This window comes from Miscanthus floridulus, chromosome 6 (assembly GCF_019320115.1).
Source record: "Miscanthus floridulus cultivar M001 chromosome 6, ASM1932011v1, whole genome shotgun sequence".
Taxonomy (NCBI): Eukaryota; Viridiplantae; Streptophyta; class Magnoliopsida; order Poales; family Poaceae; genus Miscanthus; species Miscanthus floridulus.
The window spans coordinates 25,757,243-25,777,528 of NC_089585.1; the positions used below are offsets into that span (position 1 = coordinate 25,757,243).

Sequence of the window (20,286 nt, forward strand, 5' to 3'; positions counted from 1 at the left end):
CTGATAAGTTCAAGCGAACAGGCCCGAGATCCTCCTTATACAATCCCCTCTTTAACCCTGATGTCGCTATTACATTTAGGTATTGCCTTCATTACAGTTAAGGACAACTTAGTCATTATACTCCTACACAAATAAAGAAACATTCATAGTCGTTCTTCTAGCTTCATCTTGTGAAGTGACCCTTCGGGTTGGAATGAATCTTCGTGGGCTCTTCTCATGTTGACTTTGCCTTCTCGCTTCACCCCAAAGTGGGTTGATTACCTTCGTCCATCAGCATGTTCGTTTTGGCTGAAACGATCGTGGATTATAAACTAGAAGCACTGCTGGCTAATTTGGTGTGAGAGAAAAATATTGTTCCAGCTTATAATCCACGATTGTATAAGCCGAAACAAATAGGCTGCATGTCCTCAACCTTGTCTTCTCATCTTTGGCTTCGTTATTAGGATCTTGTCGGTCATCTACGAAGGTCCTCCTTCATTGAGTGTTTGAAAGCTCTAGTTTGATTTTGGTGAATTAATGAAATCCTAAGTGCTAACCTAGTTTATCAAGTGATCATGACATAGGTAGCACATTCTAAGTGGTGAAGCAAATGAAGATCATGACATGATGATGGCGATGCCATGGTGATGATCAAGCGCTTGGACTTGAAAAGAAGAAAGAGAAAAACAAAAGGCTCAAGGCAAAGGTATAAATGGTAGGAGCCATTTTGTTTTGGTGATCAAGATACTTAGTGAGTGTGATCACATTTAGGATCGATAGCCGTACTATTAAGAGGGGTGAAACTCATATCGAAATACGGTTATCAAAGTGCCACTAGATGCTCTAACTCATTGCATATGCATTTAGGATCTAGTGGAGTGCTAACACCCTTGAAAATGTTTATGAAAATATGCTAACACATGTGCACAAGGTGATACACTTGGTGGTTGGCACATTTGAGCAAGGGTTAGGAACTTCATCGGCGGAGTGTCCATCCGTAGAGTGCGGATAGTCAGATGGTACCACCGGCGCCCTAGACAGAAAAGATGGAGGTCACTGTAAGTGATCGAATGCTGGTCTCTGAAGGACCGGCATGTCCGACCAGTAGCAGCAGAAAAAGCTCAGCGTCGGTCATCGACCGGACGCTGGCGCTGAAACGACCGGACGCTGGCGCTAAAATGACCGGACGCTGGCTGGCAGCGTCCGGTCACACTAACATGGTCGCGCACAGAGGAGTCGCCGAGTGACCGAACGCTGGGTGTGTCCGGTCAAGCTCGTCCGATCATGAAAAGTCATCTCTGGATGCTTATTGGAAATGATCGGACGCTGGGATTTAACGTCCGGTCACTTTGAGTTGCTGCGTCTGATCGTCACTTAACCGTTGAGATCGGACGATCAATATTTGAAGAGAGAGAACACGTGGCACGCATCACGTGACCGGACGCTGAGGTCCAGCGTCCGGTCAATATGACCGGAGCGTCCGGTCACCCCGTGTTGTGTCCAGTGAAGGGGTACAACGGCTCTATTTCATGGGGACTTCTATTTAAGCTTCATGGCCGGCTCAAGCTCACTCTCTTGGCCATTTGCATTGACATAGCAACCTTGTGAGCTTAGCCAAAGCCCTCCCATTCATCTCCATCATTGATTCATCATCTTTGTGAGATTGGGAGAGAATCCAAGTGCATTGCTTGAGTGTTTGCATCTAGAGGCACTTGGTGTTCGTGTTTCGCTGCGGGATTTGCTTGTTACTCTTGGTGGTTGCCGCCACCTAGATGGCTTGGAGCAGCGAGGATCGTCGAGCGGAGGTTGGTGATTGTCTCCGGCTCCGATCGTGGTGATTGTGAGGGGTTCTTGACCCTTCCCCGGTGAAGAGCCAAAAGGTACTCTGGTGGATTGCTCGTGGCTTGTGTGATTCTCATCTTGTGTTGATTGTGTGGCACCCTATTGAGGGTTTGGCGTGTGATATCAATTAGCTCGTGAACCTTCAAGTGAGTGAATCGCCACAACGAGGAGTAGCTTGCCGGCAAGCAAGTGAACCTCGATAAAAAATCATTGTGTTCATCATTTGATTTCGAGATGATTGGTCTTCATTAGTATTCATTCTTGTGATTGATTGGCTCCTTCCTCGACACAGCGATATAAACAAATTGCTCACTCTCTTTACTTTACTGCAAACTAGTTGTCAAGCTCTTTAGTGTAGCTAGATGTGAGAGCTTGTTAGTTCGGTTAGTGTGGCTCTTTAGTTAGCCTTTTAGAGCACATTAACTTAGTATAGTGTCATAGCTATTGTGTGGATAGAAACTATATAAACTAGAATTATGGTAGGTGGCTTGCTTTTTAGTGGGCTAGCGCAACACTTGCTTCGTCTCATAATTGTCTAACCAGATTGTTAAGTGTTGTTGTAGAATTTTTTAATAGGCTATTCACCTCTCTCTAGCTATTAGGACCTTACAGTGTTTAAGCGAAGTCCTTGAAAAAACATGAGCAATTGCCGCTTTGATAACATGTTAGCTGAAAACTTATTAATGGACTTGGGGGATTGCGTTGTTTGAGGTTGATCCCCCAACAATAATACATACTATTTCCATTCATAAATATAAGTATTATTAATAGAACTTTGATGAAAATTTTAAATGACTTTTTAAAAAGTGAGAAGTAAAAAGAGAGAATAAGTTAGAGTCAAAATATTTTAAATTCTATAGAAATTATAAAATACATTTTATGATGATTCTAATAATATATATTTTGAATATTATCATTATTTTACTAAATTAGATTGAAATTAAAACATTTAAACCAGCACTATTTTAGAATAACTATTTCTGCTTTGGACAAATGTTTTGTTATGCGCACTTTGTACTCCCTTGGGCTCAAAAGAAATGCGCATGCCATTTTTAATATGTGTACTACTTCTCTAAATACTCACTAATAAATACATATAAAAATGTACTAATAGTTATACTTTGTACTCCGTGCTATTAGATTATTATTAGATGGAGGGAGTAATAACTGCTGGTTTTGGATCCTAGCTCCCAAACCTTTCTATAGGCTTCGTTGGTTCGCTCGGTTGAAATTGGCTGAAAAACAAGCTAAAGTTAAATGTTGTGAGAGAAAAATACTGTTCAATTTAAAAAAAGAAGTCCAGTAAACCAGTTTTAAGATAAGTCGAACGGGGCATATATATATATATATATATATATATATATATGTATATAGGGAGAGGCTATTCAGTAGCCGGCTACAAAATAAGTTATTCTGTAGCCACCTCCATTTACTATAATTTTATATACTAATTTACCATAATGTCAATACATATTTACGATAGTTGGGTTACTATAACACATGGGGATATTTACCATAACGTTATATTAAACCACTTAGTAAAGAGTTACTATAATCTCGTAAAATAACATAGTAATTATCGTAACTCAAAGTGGCTACAGAATAAGTTATTCTGTAGCCAGCTACAGGATAGTAGTTCTATATATATATATATATATATATAGGTGGCGACGGGAGCAGAGCTCCTGGGAGTTCGTCGGATTGGACGAACTGGAAACTCGTAACGCGTCTCTGCGCTGCGTACTTTCCTATTCCATCCAGTCCGATGATTTCCATGGGCTCCTTTCCTTCGCCCGCACCCATCCGCCGAGGACGTTTCCATTCCATTCTTGATAGCGCATACTGTAGTTTTTTTTTTCTTGGGGCGCGTTTGCGAGGGTGTACCTCGCCGGCCTGGCCGGCTGGCCATGGCCTGGCCACCCTTAGTCCGGTCCAAATGGTGCAAGTGCTCGTGTTTGTCATCGTGACTCAACAGAGCCAAGCCCGATTGAGATCGTGTTTGTTGTGCTTGTAAAATTGAATGCAATCTGTCAAGGTGAGAGGCAGGAGGTGATCCAAATCGCCCCCAATGACCCGTCGCTCCATCGGGCCAGGCTCCCAAAAAACGACTGATTTCACCGTTTTCTGAGGGCCACGAGAGAGAGTAGAATTTGCACCGCGTGGGCCAGGCTGAGGGAGGAGAAAACGCCACCAAACACTAGAATGGGCTCCCGGGGGCGCAGCCAGGCCCACGGGCCACCCTTGCAAACACGCCCTTGGATTTCTGGGCGCTCCATTTCTTCATGTTGCCATGCCGAAGCTACTTGGTCACGGTGTCGCTGTCGCTGTCGCATGGTCTTCTTGCTCTTGCTCCCGTGAAAACCCTGCATTTTCTTTCGGTTCTGGCTCCGTCTGCTTTTCAATGCTATCGCAATAGCCGCTGCAAATGGCAAGAATCCTCTTGTTCAGCTTTCTTCTTCTTCTTCTTCTTCTTCTTACGCAACTATTACTGTCTTCGTAAAAATGACCTTTCTAGATTCTTTTATGCTGAAGCTGCTCTCGGCAGGCAGGCGTAAACTGTAAAGAAGCACCTCTGCTGCCAGCACAAGGGCCGTGCAACTTCGGATGGCGTTGCCCGTTTCACCGCTTGGATCTTCGTCTCATGCTTTCTCTCTGTTTTTCCCGGCTCATGGCTGCCATATTATGATTCTGTTTCTCAGCCAGGTACAGCGAGAGCTCCGTGGTAACGAGTAACGTGACGTAGTAGCAGATTGGGAGAGCCCACCATGCGTACGGAAAACCTTTGATGTGAGCAAGAGCAAGCTGGACATGAATGGGCCGGGCCGAGCGGACTGTTTTGGCTGGGCTGCAGTCTCCATGGCCATTTCTCGTACTCGTTTGGACATGAAGAGGCGCTACTATGATTTATATGTCCCAAAGCAACGTCCTGAAGTAGTCACAATAGAGCCTAAATCTTGGTAACATATACCGATTGCCATAGAATCACTTCTGTTGGTGTTACGTAAAACATAGTGGTGAAATCACTTTTGTTGCAACAGTTTTGCATTTTGTTGCAATTACTTGCTTATTGAAATGTAATCATGTGTTACGGTTGATGGGTGTTGTCATGGATAACTGTGGCAACAAGGTATACGGCCTCATTTGAACCCATTACCAAAAAAACCCCCTTTTATTACCACATTTGAATTCATTAAAAAACGTTATTACCATACTTATCAGCGTGTTTAGTTTGGTGAATTTGGGAATTTGGGCTACTGTAGCACTTTCGTTTTTATTTGGCAATTAATGTTTAATTATGGACTAATTAGGCTCAAAACGTTCGTCTCGTAATTTCCAACCAAACTGTGCAATTAGTTTTTTTTCGTCTACATTTAATGCTTCATCCACGTATCGCAAGATTCGATGTGATGGGTACTGTAGCACTTTTTGGGAATTTAGGGTTAGAACAAAACACGCGCTATGTTTTCATGACAGTAGGAGTTAATGCCACAGAAATCAATGGCAGCAAAATATTGTGTCTCGCACCTTGTTCCGTTGCATTGAGTATTTTGCAACGCAATGTATCTAGTGGTTATATGCACTATTACCAAAAAAAATGTTTTGTGGCAATATAATAGCCCCAATTACCACGCAAATTGTTTTGTTGCAATAGGTTCTATTGCTACGAAAATGGTTTCGTGGCAAAAACAAAAAGACTGTCAATTTGCAGAGACTGTCAAGTGAATGACTAATCATCATATTGGCACATTCATTCTCATACTCGTTCGGTACTTCAGAGTTCACACGCTGTATCTTGTCTGCAGGAAAGAGCCCAAACTATTTTGAGCAATACGGTACTAAATGGGACCTTAGAAATGATCTAAACAGGCTCTATAATTCTGATGAGTGATGACTGCATCCTGGCCTCCTGGATTAGCACTTCCCAAGCCTTTGATTTTGAGCCCCGACGACCAGATCAAGGACGTGCCACGCCGCGAATCGACCTCACAGTCACGGGCTCGCTGCAGCCTGCAGGCCAGGGCGCCAGCCGCCAGGGGAGTAGGACCCACCGTGCAGTGCACAGCGGGAGCATCGATTTTTTTTTTTTTGAACTTTGGAGCATCGATTCGAGGGCGCAAGGAATCCTGCCCGCGTGCTGTCTTCTCTTGTGCGTGCTTGTTTAGTCCTAAAAAGTTTTTTAAAAAATATTACAGTAGTCATCACATCGAATCTTGCAATGTGTGTATGGAGCATTAAATGTAGACGAAAAAAAATAATTGCACAGTTTGGTTGGAAATCGCGAGACGAACGTTTTGAGTCTAATTAGTCCATGATTGAACACTAATTATTAAATAAAAACGAAAGTGCTACTATAGCCAAATTCCGCGAACTAAGCGCGTGTTTAGTTTCAGGAAGTTGGAATTTGGGGCTGCTGTAGCACTTTCGTTTTTATTTGGCAATTAGTATTCAATCATGGACTAATTAGGCTCAAAACGTTCGTCTCGCAATTTCTCACCAAACTATGCAATTAGTTTTTTTTCGTCTACATTTAATGCTCCATGTACGACCATAAACATTCGATGTGATAAGTACTATAACACTTTTTAAAAATTTGAGATGGAACTAAAAGACGTAAACAAGCACAAACATGTCGATTCCCCGCGTGCTCTCTTCTCTTCTTGTCAGGGTCTGATCGGGGCGCGCAGAGCGAAGCATGGAAGCGCGGTCCAGTGCTGTCGTGTTTGCGTGTCGCCCGTGATACACTGCTGCCTGCAGCACTCAGACCCATTTAGTTTCGAAAATTCTTGCCTTTTGGTTACTGTAGCATTTTCATTTTTATTTAGCAAAAATTATCTAATTATAGACTATTTAGGCTTAAAAGATTCGTCTCACGATTTCTCGGCTAACTGTGTAATTAATTTTTTTTATCTACATTTAGTACTCCATGCATGTACCGTAAGATTTGATGTGACGAAAAATCTTAAATTTTTTTTTGACCGGAACTAAACGGGGCCTCACACGAGCTGGGAGCCCGAACCTTTGGCCCTACAGTATTTTTTTTATATTTATTAATCCTTTCTTTAAAAAATTAATATTTGGGCCAGTACAATGAGAGTTTTAAAGTATTTTTTAGTCTAATTTAGTACCATAACGCATCAAGAGATTCGTTAAGGCCTTGTTTAGATTGTAAGTTTTTTCACTCTTTCTTCATCATATTAAATCTTTGATACATGCATGAAGTATTAAATGTAGATAAAAAAATAACTAATTACACAGTTTAATTGTAAATTACGAGACGAATCTTTTGAGCCTAGTTAAACCATAATTAGACAATAATTATCAAATACAAACAAAAATATTATAGTGCCAAATACTAACTCCTAACCTCGATCTAAATAAAGCCTAATTTTAGTTTAATTATAAAATGGGATAGAAAGAGTTTCGTCTAGATAAGACCAATTGTCATAGATATTAACCCCTTTAAATTGGGAGACGCTCTTCCACAGAACCCCAAATCCAGCAAAGCATATACAACAGCTTCCGCTCCTGGTACCCAGTACTTCTGCTTCCCGACCCTTCTCCTCTTCGCTCGCTTCGTCTCGCTCTCTCCCCCGACACGGGCGACGGCGACGGCGACGGCGCCCTTGCGGCGCGAGCCCCCAAGGTGGCCGCCGCTGCTGCCCCCCTGCGTTGCCTCCTCCCAACGGTCCATGGGCGCTCGACAAAACCCTAACTGCCGCTTCCTTGCCGGCGGCGGCGCCGGCTCAGCTCAGCGGCTGCATCTGCCGGTACGTCACTATCTTCTTCCCCTACTTCCTCTCATGCCTCCTCCCCTAGATCACCTCTCCCTCACAGATGCGGGCTGGCCGGTGTGCCGGCTGCGGCCGCCAGCAGATCTCCTCCGGTCCTTGTGCTCCCGAATTCCGGCGGCCGGCGTGCGCTTGTTGCGTGCTGCCGCGGTTCGCGACCTCCAGCGGGTGCCAGCGCCTGCGGGCCGCTGGCCTGCGTCTGCCGGTGTGGCATGCGAGCTGCTCAGCGACGCGTACGATGCCTCTGACCTCTGCTGCCTCCTGGTTGGCGGTACCAAAAAGTTGCATTCTGATGGATGTTTCGTTTGGCTTTGTGCCTCAGGTTTGTGCGCTTCGTGAGCACACCGGATGTGCCGCAGTTAGCGAACACCTATGATTATGTGCAGGGCGTAAGTACTGATGAATTGGTTTTCAGATGTTGCAGTATTTTTTTCGTTATGTTTGTTCATGTAGTTGTTGCCTAACATTTTTGTACATTGTTCAAGCTACTGCAAACGCTACCTCAGGTGGACCTGGTTGGTGGGGTCATCATGTTTAGTGCCTGTATTGTTCTTCCTATGTCAACTGGGTTCCGAATATTATTAGGTTAGTTCACATGTGCTCATACCTGGTAATGCTTCTCTGCAGTTTTAATTTTGTGAAATTTAGTCCATGTTTTCTTGAGTGCCACTCAAATTTCAAATTTCTGATTCATGGTACAATCAGAAAAAAAAAAGAAATTCTAGAACGCAAAGCAACTAAAAAATTGATTCATACGGAATTTTAGGAGCTCTTGACTATGAAAGAATACATCGAATAGCACTAGCTATGCATTGGGAGCAATATGTTTAATTCAGAAAAAAACAGAGATGGGTAATTATGTTCGAACAGTTTGTGGGGTTAATGAATATTGATATAATGTTGCATTTATTACCATGGTCTTTGCACATCTGTTGTTTCCGAATCTAATTTATGTAATCTCTGGCCATTCTTATTGGCAGCTGAAAATGTTATAGTCTCAGCAGTGTCGATTGCGGCAGATATTACAAAGTAAGCCCCTTTCTCATGTTTGTTCTTATCCAATTTAATGCGTGCTTATACTTAAAGATCTCAATGTGTGTTCATATAAAGTTGCATGGTGATCTTCCACTGAACGCTCCATTTTACGCTATCCTTCATGGTTATTAGAAAAGTTAGGTGTTTCCATCTTGTCTTTCGAGAATAAGAGGTTGCTCTGCCATTCTTTTTTTCTGGTGATGCAAATTCATGTCTATGTCCCTACACTGGGTGTGGTTTTCCAATTGAATGAGCAGCATAATGTCATTGTACATGTTCCATAGGATATCATTTACATACTCAAGACTGATGATTAATCAGTTCTTAGGTATTCCAATTTTTTTTCAAAAAAAAAATCCAAGCAACAGGAAGCATCTTGTCTTGCTTAAACTTTTCTCCGTTGAACAATAGACATAGCAGCTACGTATTATACTAACTAGCTTCCTGATCATATTTTTATCTATCACAGATGCTACGTAGCAGCGTTGGTGCACTGAACAGTTACATACTGTCATCCTGTTACTGCCTTGGTTCCTTTGTATTGCCTCTGCTGGTATCTTCCTTTCTTCCCATTCCCCTGATTCTCCTTTTGTTATCTATAATTTCACTATAATTGCTTTTACTACCTCCCTTTTCTTTTTGAAGGCTACTAATCTACCTGCTTTGGAGGTACTGCAAAAACCTTATTTATGGACCTGCTTGGTTGCTCATCTGCCGTCCTCACTGCTGTTTCATCCCTGGCTCAAGCTCACTCTCTTGGCCATTTGCATTGACATAGGAACCTTGTGAGCTTAGCCAAAGCCCTCCCACTCATCTCCACCATTGATTCATCATCTTTGTGAGATTGGGAGAGAATCCAAATGCATTGCTTGAGTGATTGCATCTAGAGGCACTTGGTATTCATGTTTTGCTGCGGGATTCGCTTGTTGCTCTTGGTGGTTGCCACCACCTAGATGGCTTGGTGCAGCAGAGGAGGATTGGCATGAGTTGGTGATTGTTCGTGGTCATCTCCCAGTGATTGTGAGGGGACTTGTACCTTTCCCGGCAGAGCACCGAAAGGTAACCCTAGTGGATTGCTCGTGTCATTGAGTTACCTCACTTGTGGGTAGGTTCTTATGGTGTCCAATTGTGTGAACGAGGTTCGTGCAACACCTCTTAGTCGCCGAACCACCAAGTGTTGGTCGACACAATGGGGACGTAGTGTGTTGGCAAGCATGTGAACCTTGAGAGAAAATTGGTTGTCTCTTGCCCTTTGGTATTCTCCCGATGATTGATTTAGTGTTCATCTTGTGATTGGTTCACTCCTCTACACGGCGGTATAATCACCCTACTCACTTATTTATATTCTTGCAAACTAGTTGTAGCAAGCTCTTTAGTGTAATTAGAATTGAGAGTTTGCTTTATAGTTTGAGTTCATCTAGTGGAGCTCTTTAGTGTAGCAAGTGTAAGAGCTCTTAGTGAGTAGTGACTTAGCAAATTATGTGTCTAGTGATCATAGTAGCTAGAAGTGTTGGATAGGTGGCTTGCAACCCTTGTAGAGCTAGAGCAAGTTTGCATTTCGCTATTTGTTATACTAATCAAATTGCTCTAGTTGATTTGTAGACTATTAAATAGGCTATTCACCCCCTCTAGCCATATTAGGACCTTTCAACTGCCTAATCCAATATCTCCCTAGAGTACTTGTCTTCTATTAGACACTAAGTACTCAAGAGATGACACTAAATTACACAGTTCCGTCGAGCACACCCCAAGGGAGAACTCGAAAATTCACATTTTTCCATCAGGATCACAAATGAGAGAATAAAGCTTACAACATTCTTAAGTCATTTCTTACATCACGTTATTACAGTACCATAATATTACCTCAATTTATTATAACAGCAGAATATAACAATGTTATCATAGTTATAGGGGAAGCAATATTAATTTAATGACATGGTGGAGCATTAACATAGTGGGCATTTTCATACAAGAGATGCTAGTAGATTTTACATCTTTTCTTATAAAAACCTTTAGTAAGGGTTATAAATAAACACTACGGTCGTAGCGTGAAAGGAATCCTCTCTGAGCCCACCAGGAGGTTACCACACACAAGGGTCAGCTCTATGTATCCTTCAATCACCTGCAACAGGGGGAATAAAACCCTGAGTACTCGATTGTACTCAGCAAGACTTACTCGACTAGAGGAAAATAAAAGACTCCAAAGATATGCAAGGCTTATTTGGCTTGTGGGTTGTTGTGTCTGCGAAAGCATTACTAAACATGCATCCTTATATTTTATTTTATTAGCAGTCATCATTAGTTCATTAACTAACCATTCTATGTAAGCACCTATGCTACTTTCTAGCAGGTGATAAACAATCAGAACCATTTTACCATCTTTCATATTCTAGTTCTTACTATGGTGCTAGACCATAGCCAAGTCATACCGTATCACACGGCAATTTTTAAACCAATATATCCTAGCTAGGTACCCTAAAACACATGCCCTGCTTATACCCCAGGCACAAGCAAGACCAACCCACCACTCTCCTATCAAGGGGTCTAGGTCCCCGTCCAAACTTGGACTCCAAGCCCCCACTCTAGAGTCCTGGACTCAATGTGGTGCTTAGACCTCCACCATCCCTGCCTCCAATCAGTCAGTCTAGAAAGAGTCGGAACCCACGACAAGAGAGCAATGAGCCTTCCCACTCCCATAAGCAAGTATGTGCTCAGGATAATAAGTTTGTGACCTGACTACCATCCATAGCAACGGACGGTCCTTAATCGACACAGGCGGAACAAGTGCAATCTGAGCCTCGCTCAAATGCCTAACCAAGTCCAGATCCAAAGTACCATTCCACCCGGTCTCCAATTATCATTCATATATATCCATGTGATAGTAATATAATAACAACCATAATATCTTTCCTATCTCTCGCGAGTGATGGTAATCACTCGGCTTCTACCGGATTCTATAGCATAGCAATTTACACGATCCTGACATTCTAGTAGGACTCATAGGATAAGGATATATATATGCAAGTGGTTTTCATTCAACTTCTTAAAACTTAATGCACAAGCATAAGATAAAGTGCAGAATAATAGGGGTTATGCACCGGGCCTTGCCTGGGTAATATATAACCAAAAGTTAGCATTCCATCATGGTGACACAATCATCAAGGCACCATCTTTTCCTCTACCTTGGTCGACTCCATGATCCATCGTTGTTCCTATTATGATATACGTGGATGCAACATAGAGACGCAATTAATCAACGGTAACCGCAACTCTTAAAAATATGATTATGCTCCACAAGCTAACGAGCTAGCTTAAATGACTAACGTACTAGTCTACGTATCCACTTTGTCGAATAAGGCGTTGTTTCCTGGAAAATGTTCTAGTTTTAAAATCCCAATGTGTTTCGGCATTTTATTGCTTAAACATATATTTTTGAGCTAGGGCTCATTTAGTTACCTTAGCAAACTAATTATTATGGACCTATAAAAACTACAGTGATCACCTAATAATGTTAGGAATTTACTGTGAAAGTTTCAGAGCCAACACTATCATCAATTAATAACAACAATTCCTACAAGTTTATATTTTGACAATATTAAGTATCTCAATTTAATTATATAACTCCTAGGAATATTATAAAACTATGTGAACAAAACATACTAGCAGATAGATCATGATTTTAGGAACCTAACAAAACTAGTTTCACAATTTTTGGTTAAATACATAATTTTATACTGAATTTATAAGTTTACCTTCGAAGCTAAATTAGAAAATGCTTAGAAAAGGAAAAGGGCCGGTGGTGACCATTTCGACCCGGCTGCCCAGCGCGGCGCAGCTGCGCACACGTCGCAACGGTCCAGCAACAGCCCAAGGCCGGGGCGCCCACGCGCGCTCACATTTTGCAAAAGAGGGCTCGGGTTTTTGAATAATCACGTGGAGCAACGGAACACTATTACCACAGACTCACGCTTTGCATTAAAGACCCTAGAATGTGTTGCCTTTCTAACGAGGCAGTCCTCAACGTACCCGAACGCGACGACGCGGCACACCGGTGACAACGGTGGTTACACCAGGCAAACTAGACTCGCTACGATGGCACTAAGGGGCCGACCACCATCTACAGCTAAACGCGCAAGGATGGGAGCAGTTAGGAATTCGGAGACGCGCTGGCGCGAGCTGCAACAGCGAGCGGCTATGCGCACCGGTGGCATGACTGTTCCAGCGAGCCTACGCCCTCACGGCAAGGTAGAGATGGTGGAGAAGCATCCGTAGCTCACCGTGGTGTACGTCCTACTAACGGTTGAAGCTGGGAAGCGCTATGGTGGGCTGGCCACGTGCGATCGAGCGGGGCGGTGGCGCTCTGCGATAGACACTAGCGCATCACCACATCTTTGGTAAGCGCCCTGGCCAAATGGTGCGAGCACCAGATAGAGGAGGTCAAGGCGAGTTCCTAGATACAAACAATTGAACTAATTCGGACCTTACCCCAATTTCACAGGCACGGCGGCACACCTGGACGGCGGTGAGAAAAATGCCAAATTGCCTATCGGTAGTGACCGGCCGGGCTTGAGGAGAACAGGGCGCATAGCTGACTACCCATGCACCCACTGGTGCTGAGAATTGCGCTACGAAGCCTGAGCTGGTGAATTTGAAAGGAAGGAATGGTGTGCTACCGCCGCTACATTATGGACAGTGGCCTCGACTTAACGTGGACCGACCAAGACACAAAAAGGCATGGCAGCATGAGGACACAACTTCATGAGCGAGGGCAGGAGTTGCATGGTTAATGCTCGGGTGGAGCCTTTAGGAGTGCATGTGCGGTCATGTCTACGCGACAGCGTGGCATCACGATGCGGTAGGGGCCGGTACAAGCCAAAGCCGGGTAGGTGAGGTGAGCGGCTGTGAATGCACTTTACAGGGCAAGGCAAGGTGATAGAGAAGGTAGAGTGTAGTCCTATGCGTGACTTGGTAGTACATGCACACGGCGCGGAGCGGTGGCAGCAGCACCAATGGCACGGTGCAGCGGCAGCGGCACACAGCGCTACAGCGTGGCAGCAGCGGCGGTCAGCCGGGCCGGGGCTGACCAACGCCACAGCGTGGGCAACTAGGCCAGCCAAGCAGGGCAGCGCATGTGCGCATGCAGAGCACGCCAATGCCATGACAGTGCACCCCACGGCCTGGTCACCGCGCCCAGCCCAAAGGGCTAGCCCTAGAATGTGCTATGCATGGATTTTAAAGCAGCGACTACCACTAAACCATTGCCTCTAAACCGAAACCGACTTCACCACGATCAAACTGATACATGAGGCTACTTAGCCAAGATAAAACACCAGATCACCCTCTATCCCAATCAATCTAAATAAATTGCTAAACTTGGCAATGTCCAGCTGTACACAAGCTTGAAATTTTTTAAGTTTTTTGAGTTGAACTCTATTTCAAATTGCATTTCTAAGCTATTGAAAATATTACTAAGGAATATTATTTTTCAACAGCAAGTATTTCATTGTCATCTATAAAGTTTGCACTCCCAACTTTATTTAAGTATCACACACATGTTCTATAGTATTTTTGCTTAATAAAAATTGGTTTTAAACCCGACTTGATATACATGAGCTATTGCATCAACATTAATTTAACATTTTTATTAATTATTTTAGGCTACTAGAAATTTATCAACACCTTCTATCGCATGCATTTTTATACAAACACGATGCTCGTGACACGATTTAGTTGTTGGTTTAGGGCGTAACACCGAGGGTGTTACAACAACACCCTTACTGAGATGAAGAGAGAACACGATCGACAAGGCCCACGGTCGTTGCAATGGCGGGGGATGAGGGGACCGAGTGTGGGGCTTTCTACGATACCTCCACCGTGTCCGTGTGTCGGTGTTTCGAGTAAACACCAAGTAAATTTGTGTTATTGCGCATCTGGCCCGGATGGTGTGCTAGAAAGACACAAGGTTTGTACTGGTTTGGGCAAAATGTCCCTACATCTAGTTCGCGGCTGCTGCTCATGTTATTAGGACTAAAAAGTTCGTAGTAGGGGTTACAGACGGGCGAGAGAGGGACATGTCCCAAGTCTCTGATAGAAAGGTCGAATAGATGCTGAGAGCTTGGTTGCTGCTTAGCTATGCATGATGTGTTGCGTGATGTGTTGAATCGATCCCCTTAGTGGGGTGCCCTGCTTTCCCTTTTATAGGCCAAGGGAGAGTAGAGATTATAGATGGGAGAAAAAAGAAGAAAAACAGAGGCAAAGGAGGTCCTTCAAAGATGTCGGGTCTTCCTTTTCCTCTGTGCGAGCCCCGCTGACATGGCAGGAGGTGCCAGGGATAGCTCCACGCTGGGTGCATGTTCACTGATCATGATAGGGCCGTGTTGAATGTTTCTCTGCTGATAATGCCATGTCCTGGCATTGTCAGCAAGTTGTCACATCCCATCCTACCCCAGCGGGTGGCACGGTGGACCGGGGTGCTGATCCACGGCCATATAGAGAGCAGACGACATAGTGACCGCACGTTTGTTACTGTAGGTGATGCGAGTTTCCTCCTGAACTATAGTGGTTGTCGTGAGCTTCCGTCAGGATCCATGCCCGAGGGCAAATGGCGGCGCCCACAACACTGTAAGACAAATGTTGGCGCCTACAACACTGTTTGGGCTCTGACATGCCTGGAAGGTCTCAAAGCGCTTTTCTTGTCATATCCTGATGGTACTTTCCTATAGGCGTGTAGGGTATAGTCCTCGATATTGTGGTTGACTTGAGTGCCCTGCCTTATCTACGCGCGTTATTAGGAAGGAGTCGCGTGTAGACGTCGGGCCAGGCGGAGCCACCCTCGGGGGTCAGGCGAGGCGGAGTCACCCCTCGGGGGTTGGGCGAGCTGGAGATAGCCCTCAGACATCGGGCGAGGTTGAGCCAACCCTCGGGGGTCGAGCGAGGCGGAGCCACCCCTCAGACGTCGGACAAAGCAGAGCCAGTCCTCAGACGTCGGGCGAGGTGGAGCCATCCTTCAGACACTAGGTGAGGTGGAGCCCACCCTCGGGGGTCGGGCGAGGCGGAGCAAGCTCTCAGACATTGGGCGAGGCGGAGCCATCCCTTGGGAGTTAGCCTAAGGCGTTCCCAACCCTCAAGGGTCAGACGATCGGATGAAATAGAGCCTGCGGCCTTGGTGGTTTGGATGAGGTGGGGCCCATGGGGAAGTGTGTTCGTGTTTTTGATTGCTCTGATGAATTAGTGTTGATGGGTATCAAATCCTCTTCTTTGGTACCCTAGTGTTGGTCCCTGACATCGTGCTTGTCCTGACTGGGCGTTTGCCTCCCACCACCTGAGTCGGTTCCAGAGATTGGGGGAGCATGAGGTAGGGCACCGTAGCAAACCCAGCAACGTGATCCTCGTCGTCCTACGCCCCAGCGGCTGTTGGACCCATTGATGGGCCAAACATCGAACTCCTAGGCCCAGACAGACTGTAGATGCATTTTTATCCATATTCCTCTTACTCGTAACGAGTCTCGGTCTGCCCAGGGAGGTGAAACATCCAGTGAGTTTCCCAAAGGAAAGGATAGGGATTGCGTGCATGTATCCTATGGTGTGACGTTGGGGCAGATTGTGGGAGGCGCGGAGATCTAGGTGGACGATTGGTTTCCTCGTATCCATTGCCCCTATAAAACCAAAAGGTTCACCCCTAGGGTTTCATACTTTGCCTCCTTGCCTTCACATCTGCCACCTCTGCTGCCAATTGCCTAAGCTCCTCGCATCCACGTCTTCAGCCGTCGTCAAATGCTGCACTAAAATCACCCTCCAACGCATGGAGGGCCTTGTCTACTGCGGTCTTCTCTGTGCATGGACCGCCACCGAGGAGTGGTGGCTGCCCGGCGAGGAGGACGTGCTGTCGCCGCCCGATAGCTATGTCATCTCATTCGCGCACTTCCATGAGCGCGGATACGCCACCCCCACCCACAGATTCCTTCGAGGACTACTACACTATTACAAGATAGAGCTACAGCACCTCAACCCTAATGGGATCCAACACATGGCAGCGTTCGTCGCCCTATGTGAGGGATTCCTGGGGATCAGCCCCCACTTTGATCTATGGTGGCACTTCTTCGCCATCACCCTCTAGAAGAAGAGGGAGAAGAGGTAGGAGTTGAGTACACCGATGGGATGCGCCGGCATCCAGCTTCAAAATAACCGTTGGCCTCTCCTCGATGGAGATTCTAGGGGCTAGGCTCGAGGTTAGAATCGAATGAGAATGGTCAAGATGTCCCTATCCGCTTCTGAGCGGGGTCGGGCAAGGCCGCTGGGGCTCATCTCGGTTTTTCTCCCCTGGCTCTGTTTGACTCGAGGCGGCCTCGAGCCCTTCATGGGCTAGCCTTCAAACCTCGGTCGGTCGCCACTCATATCGAATGAGACGACTACAGCTTCGTGACACTACATGAAGCGTTGTGATGCAGCAATTGCATATGCAATGCTTGGATGTATGAGATGAATGTATGAATGATTTGAATGAACTTATGTATGAATGAAAATGGATGAATGAATGATCATATAAAGAAAAAGTGTGGATCGGTAATGTTACCTCGGTGGCACGAGTGACGGGTTCTGGGAGCTCTTACCAGATATGTTCGTGCAGGGTCCGGGTCTGATGTTCGTGATGGGGCCGGTGTAACCTGCACGAGCATCCCAATCTTCCATATTTGTCTCTCGGTAGTGGCCCGAGCTGTTCAATCGACTTGGGCGACCTAACTGCCTCTCCTCAATGGAGATTCTGTGGGTAGGCCCCTCCAAACCCTTCCCGAGAAGGTGGAGGTTAAGGTTTGGAGTGCGGAGACAAAGACTCTGATCGCGCTGGTGAGCAAAAACGATGTAGCAGCTAGGGCATAGGGTCCTAGCGGTCCGACCAGGTTTACTCAAAGTTTGCGCCCGCACACCGTGCCTCTAGTTTTTAAACATAAGAAGGGGTCAGGCAAAGAGAATGTCTAGCGAATAGACACTCCCGCCAGCCCCCGAGCGATGTCCGACCCCCTACCGTTGCTGGGGTCGAGGCTCGGTATCAAAATTAATACGTAAAGTAAGAGTGCTTATCTCTCTACGGCGGTTTTGTGCCATCCGATCGACCTAGGCACTGGTTTTACCTCAATAAGAGTGATGGGTTCGAAAAACCTTCGCCAAAAATGAGTGAGATCATGTCTGCTCCTTATCCGTTTCTTGTTAGTGGCAAAGTCGTCCGATCAACTCGTGTTACTTGTTGTGACAAGATTTTCCTGTGGAAATAGAGATGAGAACATCCCGTGCAAGAATTTTAGTCAGGCAGGTAAGCCAAGCGATGAAATTGTGCAAAATGGATAAGGTCTTAATCTTCGTTATAGCAAACAACTTTTTAGCTCTTCTTCCCCTTTTTGTAAAAAAAGTTTAGTGCATTCTGACCCTTTCCATAGTTAAGGTCATAAAAGCTCGGAGTGCGGGTGAGCTAGTTCTGATCACGCTAGTGAGCCAAGGCACCATAGCTGCTGGGGCATAGGTTTCTCACAGTCCGACCAGTTATACTCAGAGTTTGTTCCCGGAAACCTAGCTCCTAGGCATTAACGTGAGAAAAGGGGGCAGGCACAGAGAATGTTTGCAGGATAAATATACTCATATTGGCCCCCCAAGTGAGGCCCAACCCCTTGTTGTTGCTGGGGTTGGATGTCACAAAAGATCGCGGGGTTTTGATAATGAAACTGATAAGAGAAGGTGTGCATTATTTAGGGGTAAAAGCATCGTAGCTGCTCGATGTTCTAGGCATTGGTGAAGATTTCCCCGTCGTTGGTCTTGAGTTTGTTGGCACCTGGATGGAGCACCTCCGCAACTACGTACAATCCCTCCCATGGCGAGGAGAGCTTGTGGTGGTCCTTGTTGCTGTGTGCGAGGCAGAGGACTAGGTCTCCGACATTGAAGGCTCGACCCCGCACTCGTCGGCTGTGGTACCATCGCAACGCCTATTGGTACTTGGCCGAGTGGAGGAGGGCAACGTCACGCGCTTCGTCCAGCTGGTCCCTGGCATCCTCGTGGGATGCCTTGGCCCCCTGTTCGTCGTACACCCTAATCCTTGGTGCCCCATAGTCGAGGTCAGTTGGGAGGATGGCCTTAGAACCGTACACCATGAAGAAGGGTGTGTAGCTGGTGGCTTGACTAGGGGTTGTCCTTAGGCTCTAGAGTACTGAAGGAAGCTCAGCGACCCAGCGTGCCCCAAACTTGTTCAACCATTGAAGATCCTAGGCTTGAGGCCTTATAGGACTATGCGGTTTGTGCGCTCGACCTGCCCGTTCGTTCAGGGGTGCGCGACGTTGGCCCAATCGACCCGAATGTGGTATTCATCGTAGAATCGAAGGAACTTCTTTATGGTAAACTGCATGTCATTGTCCGTGATGATGGAGTTTGGGACTCCAAAGCGATGGACGATGTCAAGGAAGAACAGCATGGCTTGCTCGGACTTGATCATGGAGATCGGCCGAGCTTCTATCCACTTTGTCTATGGTGACAAGCAAGTGGGAGTAACCTCCGGGCACCCTCTTGAGAGGTCCGACCAGATCGAGCCCCTAGACCACAAATGGCCACATGATAGGGATCGTGTGGAGTGCTTGGGCCGGTAGGTGAATCCGTTGAGCATGGTATTGACACCCTTCGCAGGTGCGCACGATCTGCTTGGCAACAGCTACAGCGGTGGGCCAGTAGAAGCCCTATTAGAATGTGTTTCTGACCAGGGTTTTGGGCATGGCATGGTGACCATAGACCCCACCATGCATATCGCTCAGCAAATGCTTCCCCTATTCGATGGGGATGCATCGCTGCAAGATCCCAGTGTGGCTTTGCTTGTCTATCGAGCCGTCGAGCCTCCATCTTGTCCATCGATAGTGTGTCACGGAGGTGGTAGTCAAGGTAGAGCGTCCTCTAGTTGACTAGAGGGTTGGGCTCTATCGCTGGGTCCTCTTCGAGCTCCATGACTTTGGTGCCGGATGGAGTCGACGGTTGGTCAGCCCCTGAGCCTGGATTGGACGGACCGTTACCGCCTTGTTCTAATCCATCATAGTGAACCGAGGGCTTATACTAGTCACTAGCAAAGATGCTCATTGGCACCGGCTCTCAGCCAGATGCTGCTTTCACAAGCACGTCGGCCGCCTCGTTTAGGCACCTCGAGATGTGATTGAGCTCGAGGCCATCAAACTTGTCCTCCAATGGGCGAACTTCTTGGCTGTATACGGCCATCTTGGCGTCGTGGTAGCTTGACTCTTTCATGACTTGGTCAATGACTAGCTGGGAATCTCCTCGAATGTTGAGGCGTCGGATGCCCAACTTGACGGCAATGTGTAGGCCGTTGATGAGCGCCTCATATTCGGCCACATTGTTGGAGAAGGGGAAATGGAGACGGACCATGTACCTCATGCATACCCCGAGGGGCGACACAAAGACCAGCCCCATGTTGGTGCCCTTCTTCATCAGTGATCCATTGAAGTACATCGTTCAGTACTCTTGATCGACGACCGCTGGTGGCATTTGGACCTCGGTCCATTCCGTGACGAAATCAGCCGACACCTAGGACTTGATGGCTATCAAAGAGACATACGCAATGCCCTGACCCATTAGCTCGAGTGCCCATTTCACGGTTCTT

The 20,286-nt window shown here is 46.1% G+C and overlaps 1 protein-coding gene across 1 annotated transcript in view; it reads left to right on the plus strand.

Annotated features, from left to right (window-relative positions):
- The window catches only part of LOC136460376 (uncharacterized), a 51,220-nt gene that overhangs the window by 10,197 nt on the left and 20,737 nt on the right, over positions 1 to 20,286 (plus strand). The window contains exons 2-7 of the mRNA XM_066460098.1: positions 7,308 to 7,589; positions 7,933 to 7,999; positions 8,117 to 8,195; positions 8,591 to 8,639; positions 9,115 to 9,198; positions 9,291 to 9,961. Coding sequence (XP_066316195.1) covers positions 7,308 to 7,589; positions 7,933 to 7,999; positions 8,117 to 8,195; positions 8,591 to 8,639; positions 9,115 to 9,142 — 505 coding nt within the window. The 3' untranslated portion in view covers positions 9,143 to 9,198; positions 9,291 to 9,961. The remainder of the gene's footprint in view (positions 1 to 7,307; positions 7,590 to 7,932; positions 8,000 to 8,116; positions 8,196 to 8,590; positions 8,640 to 9,114; positions 9,199 to 9,290; positions 9,962 to 20,286) is intronic.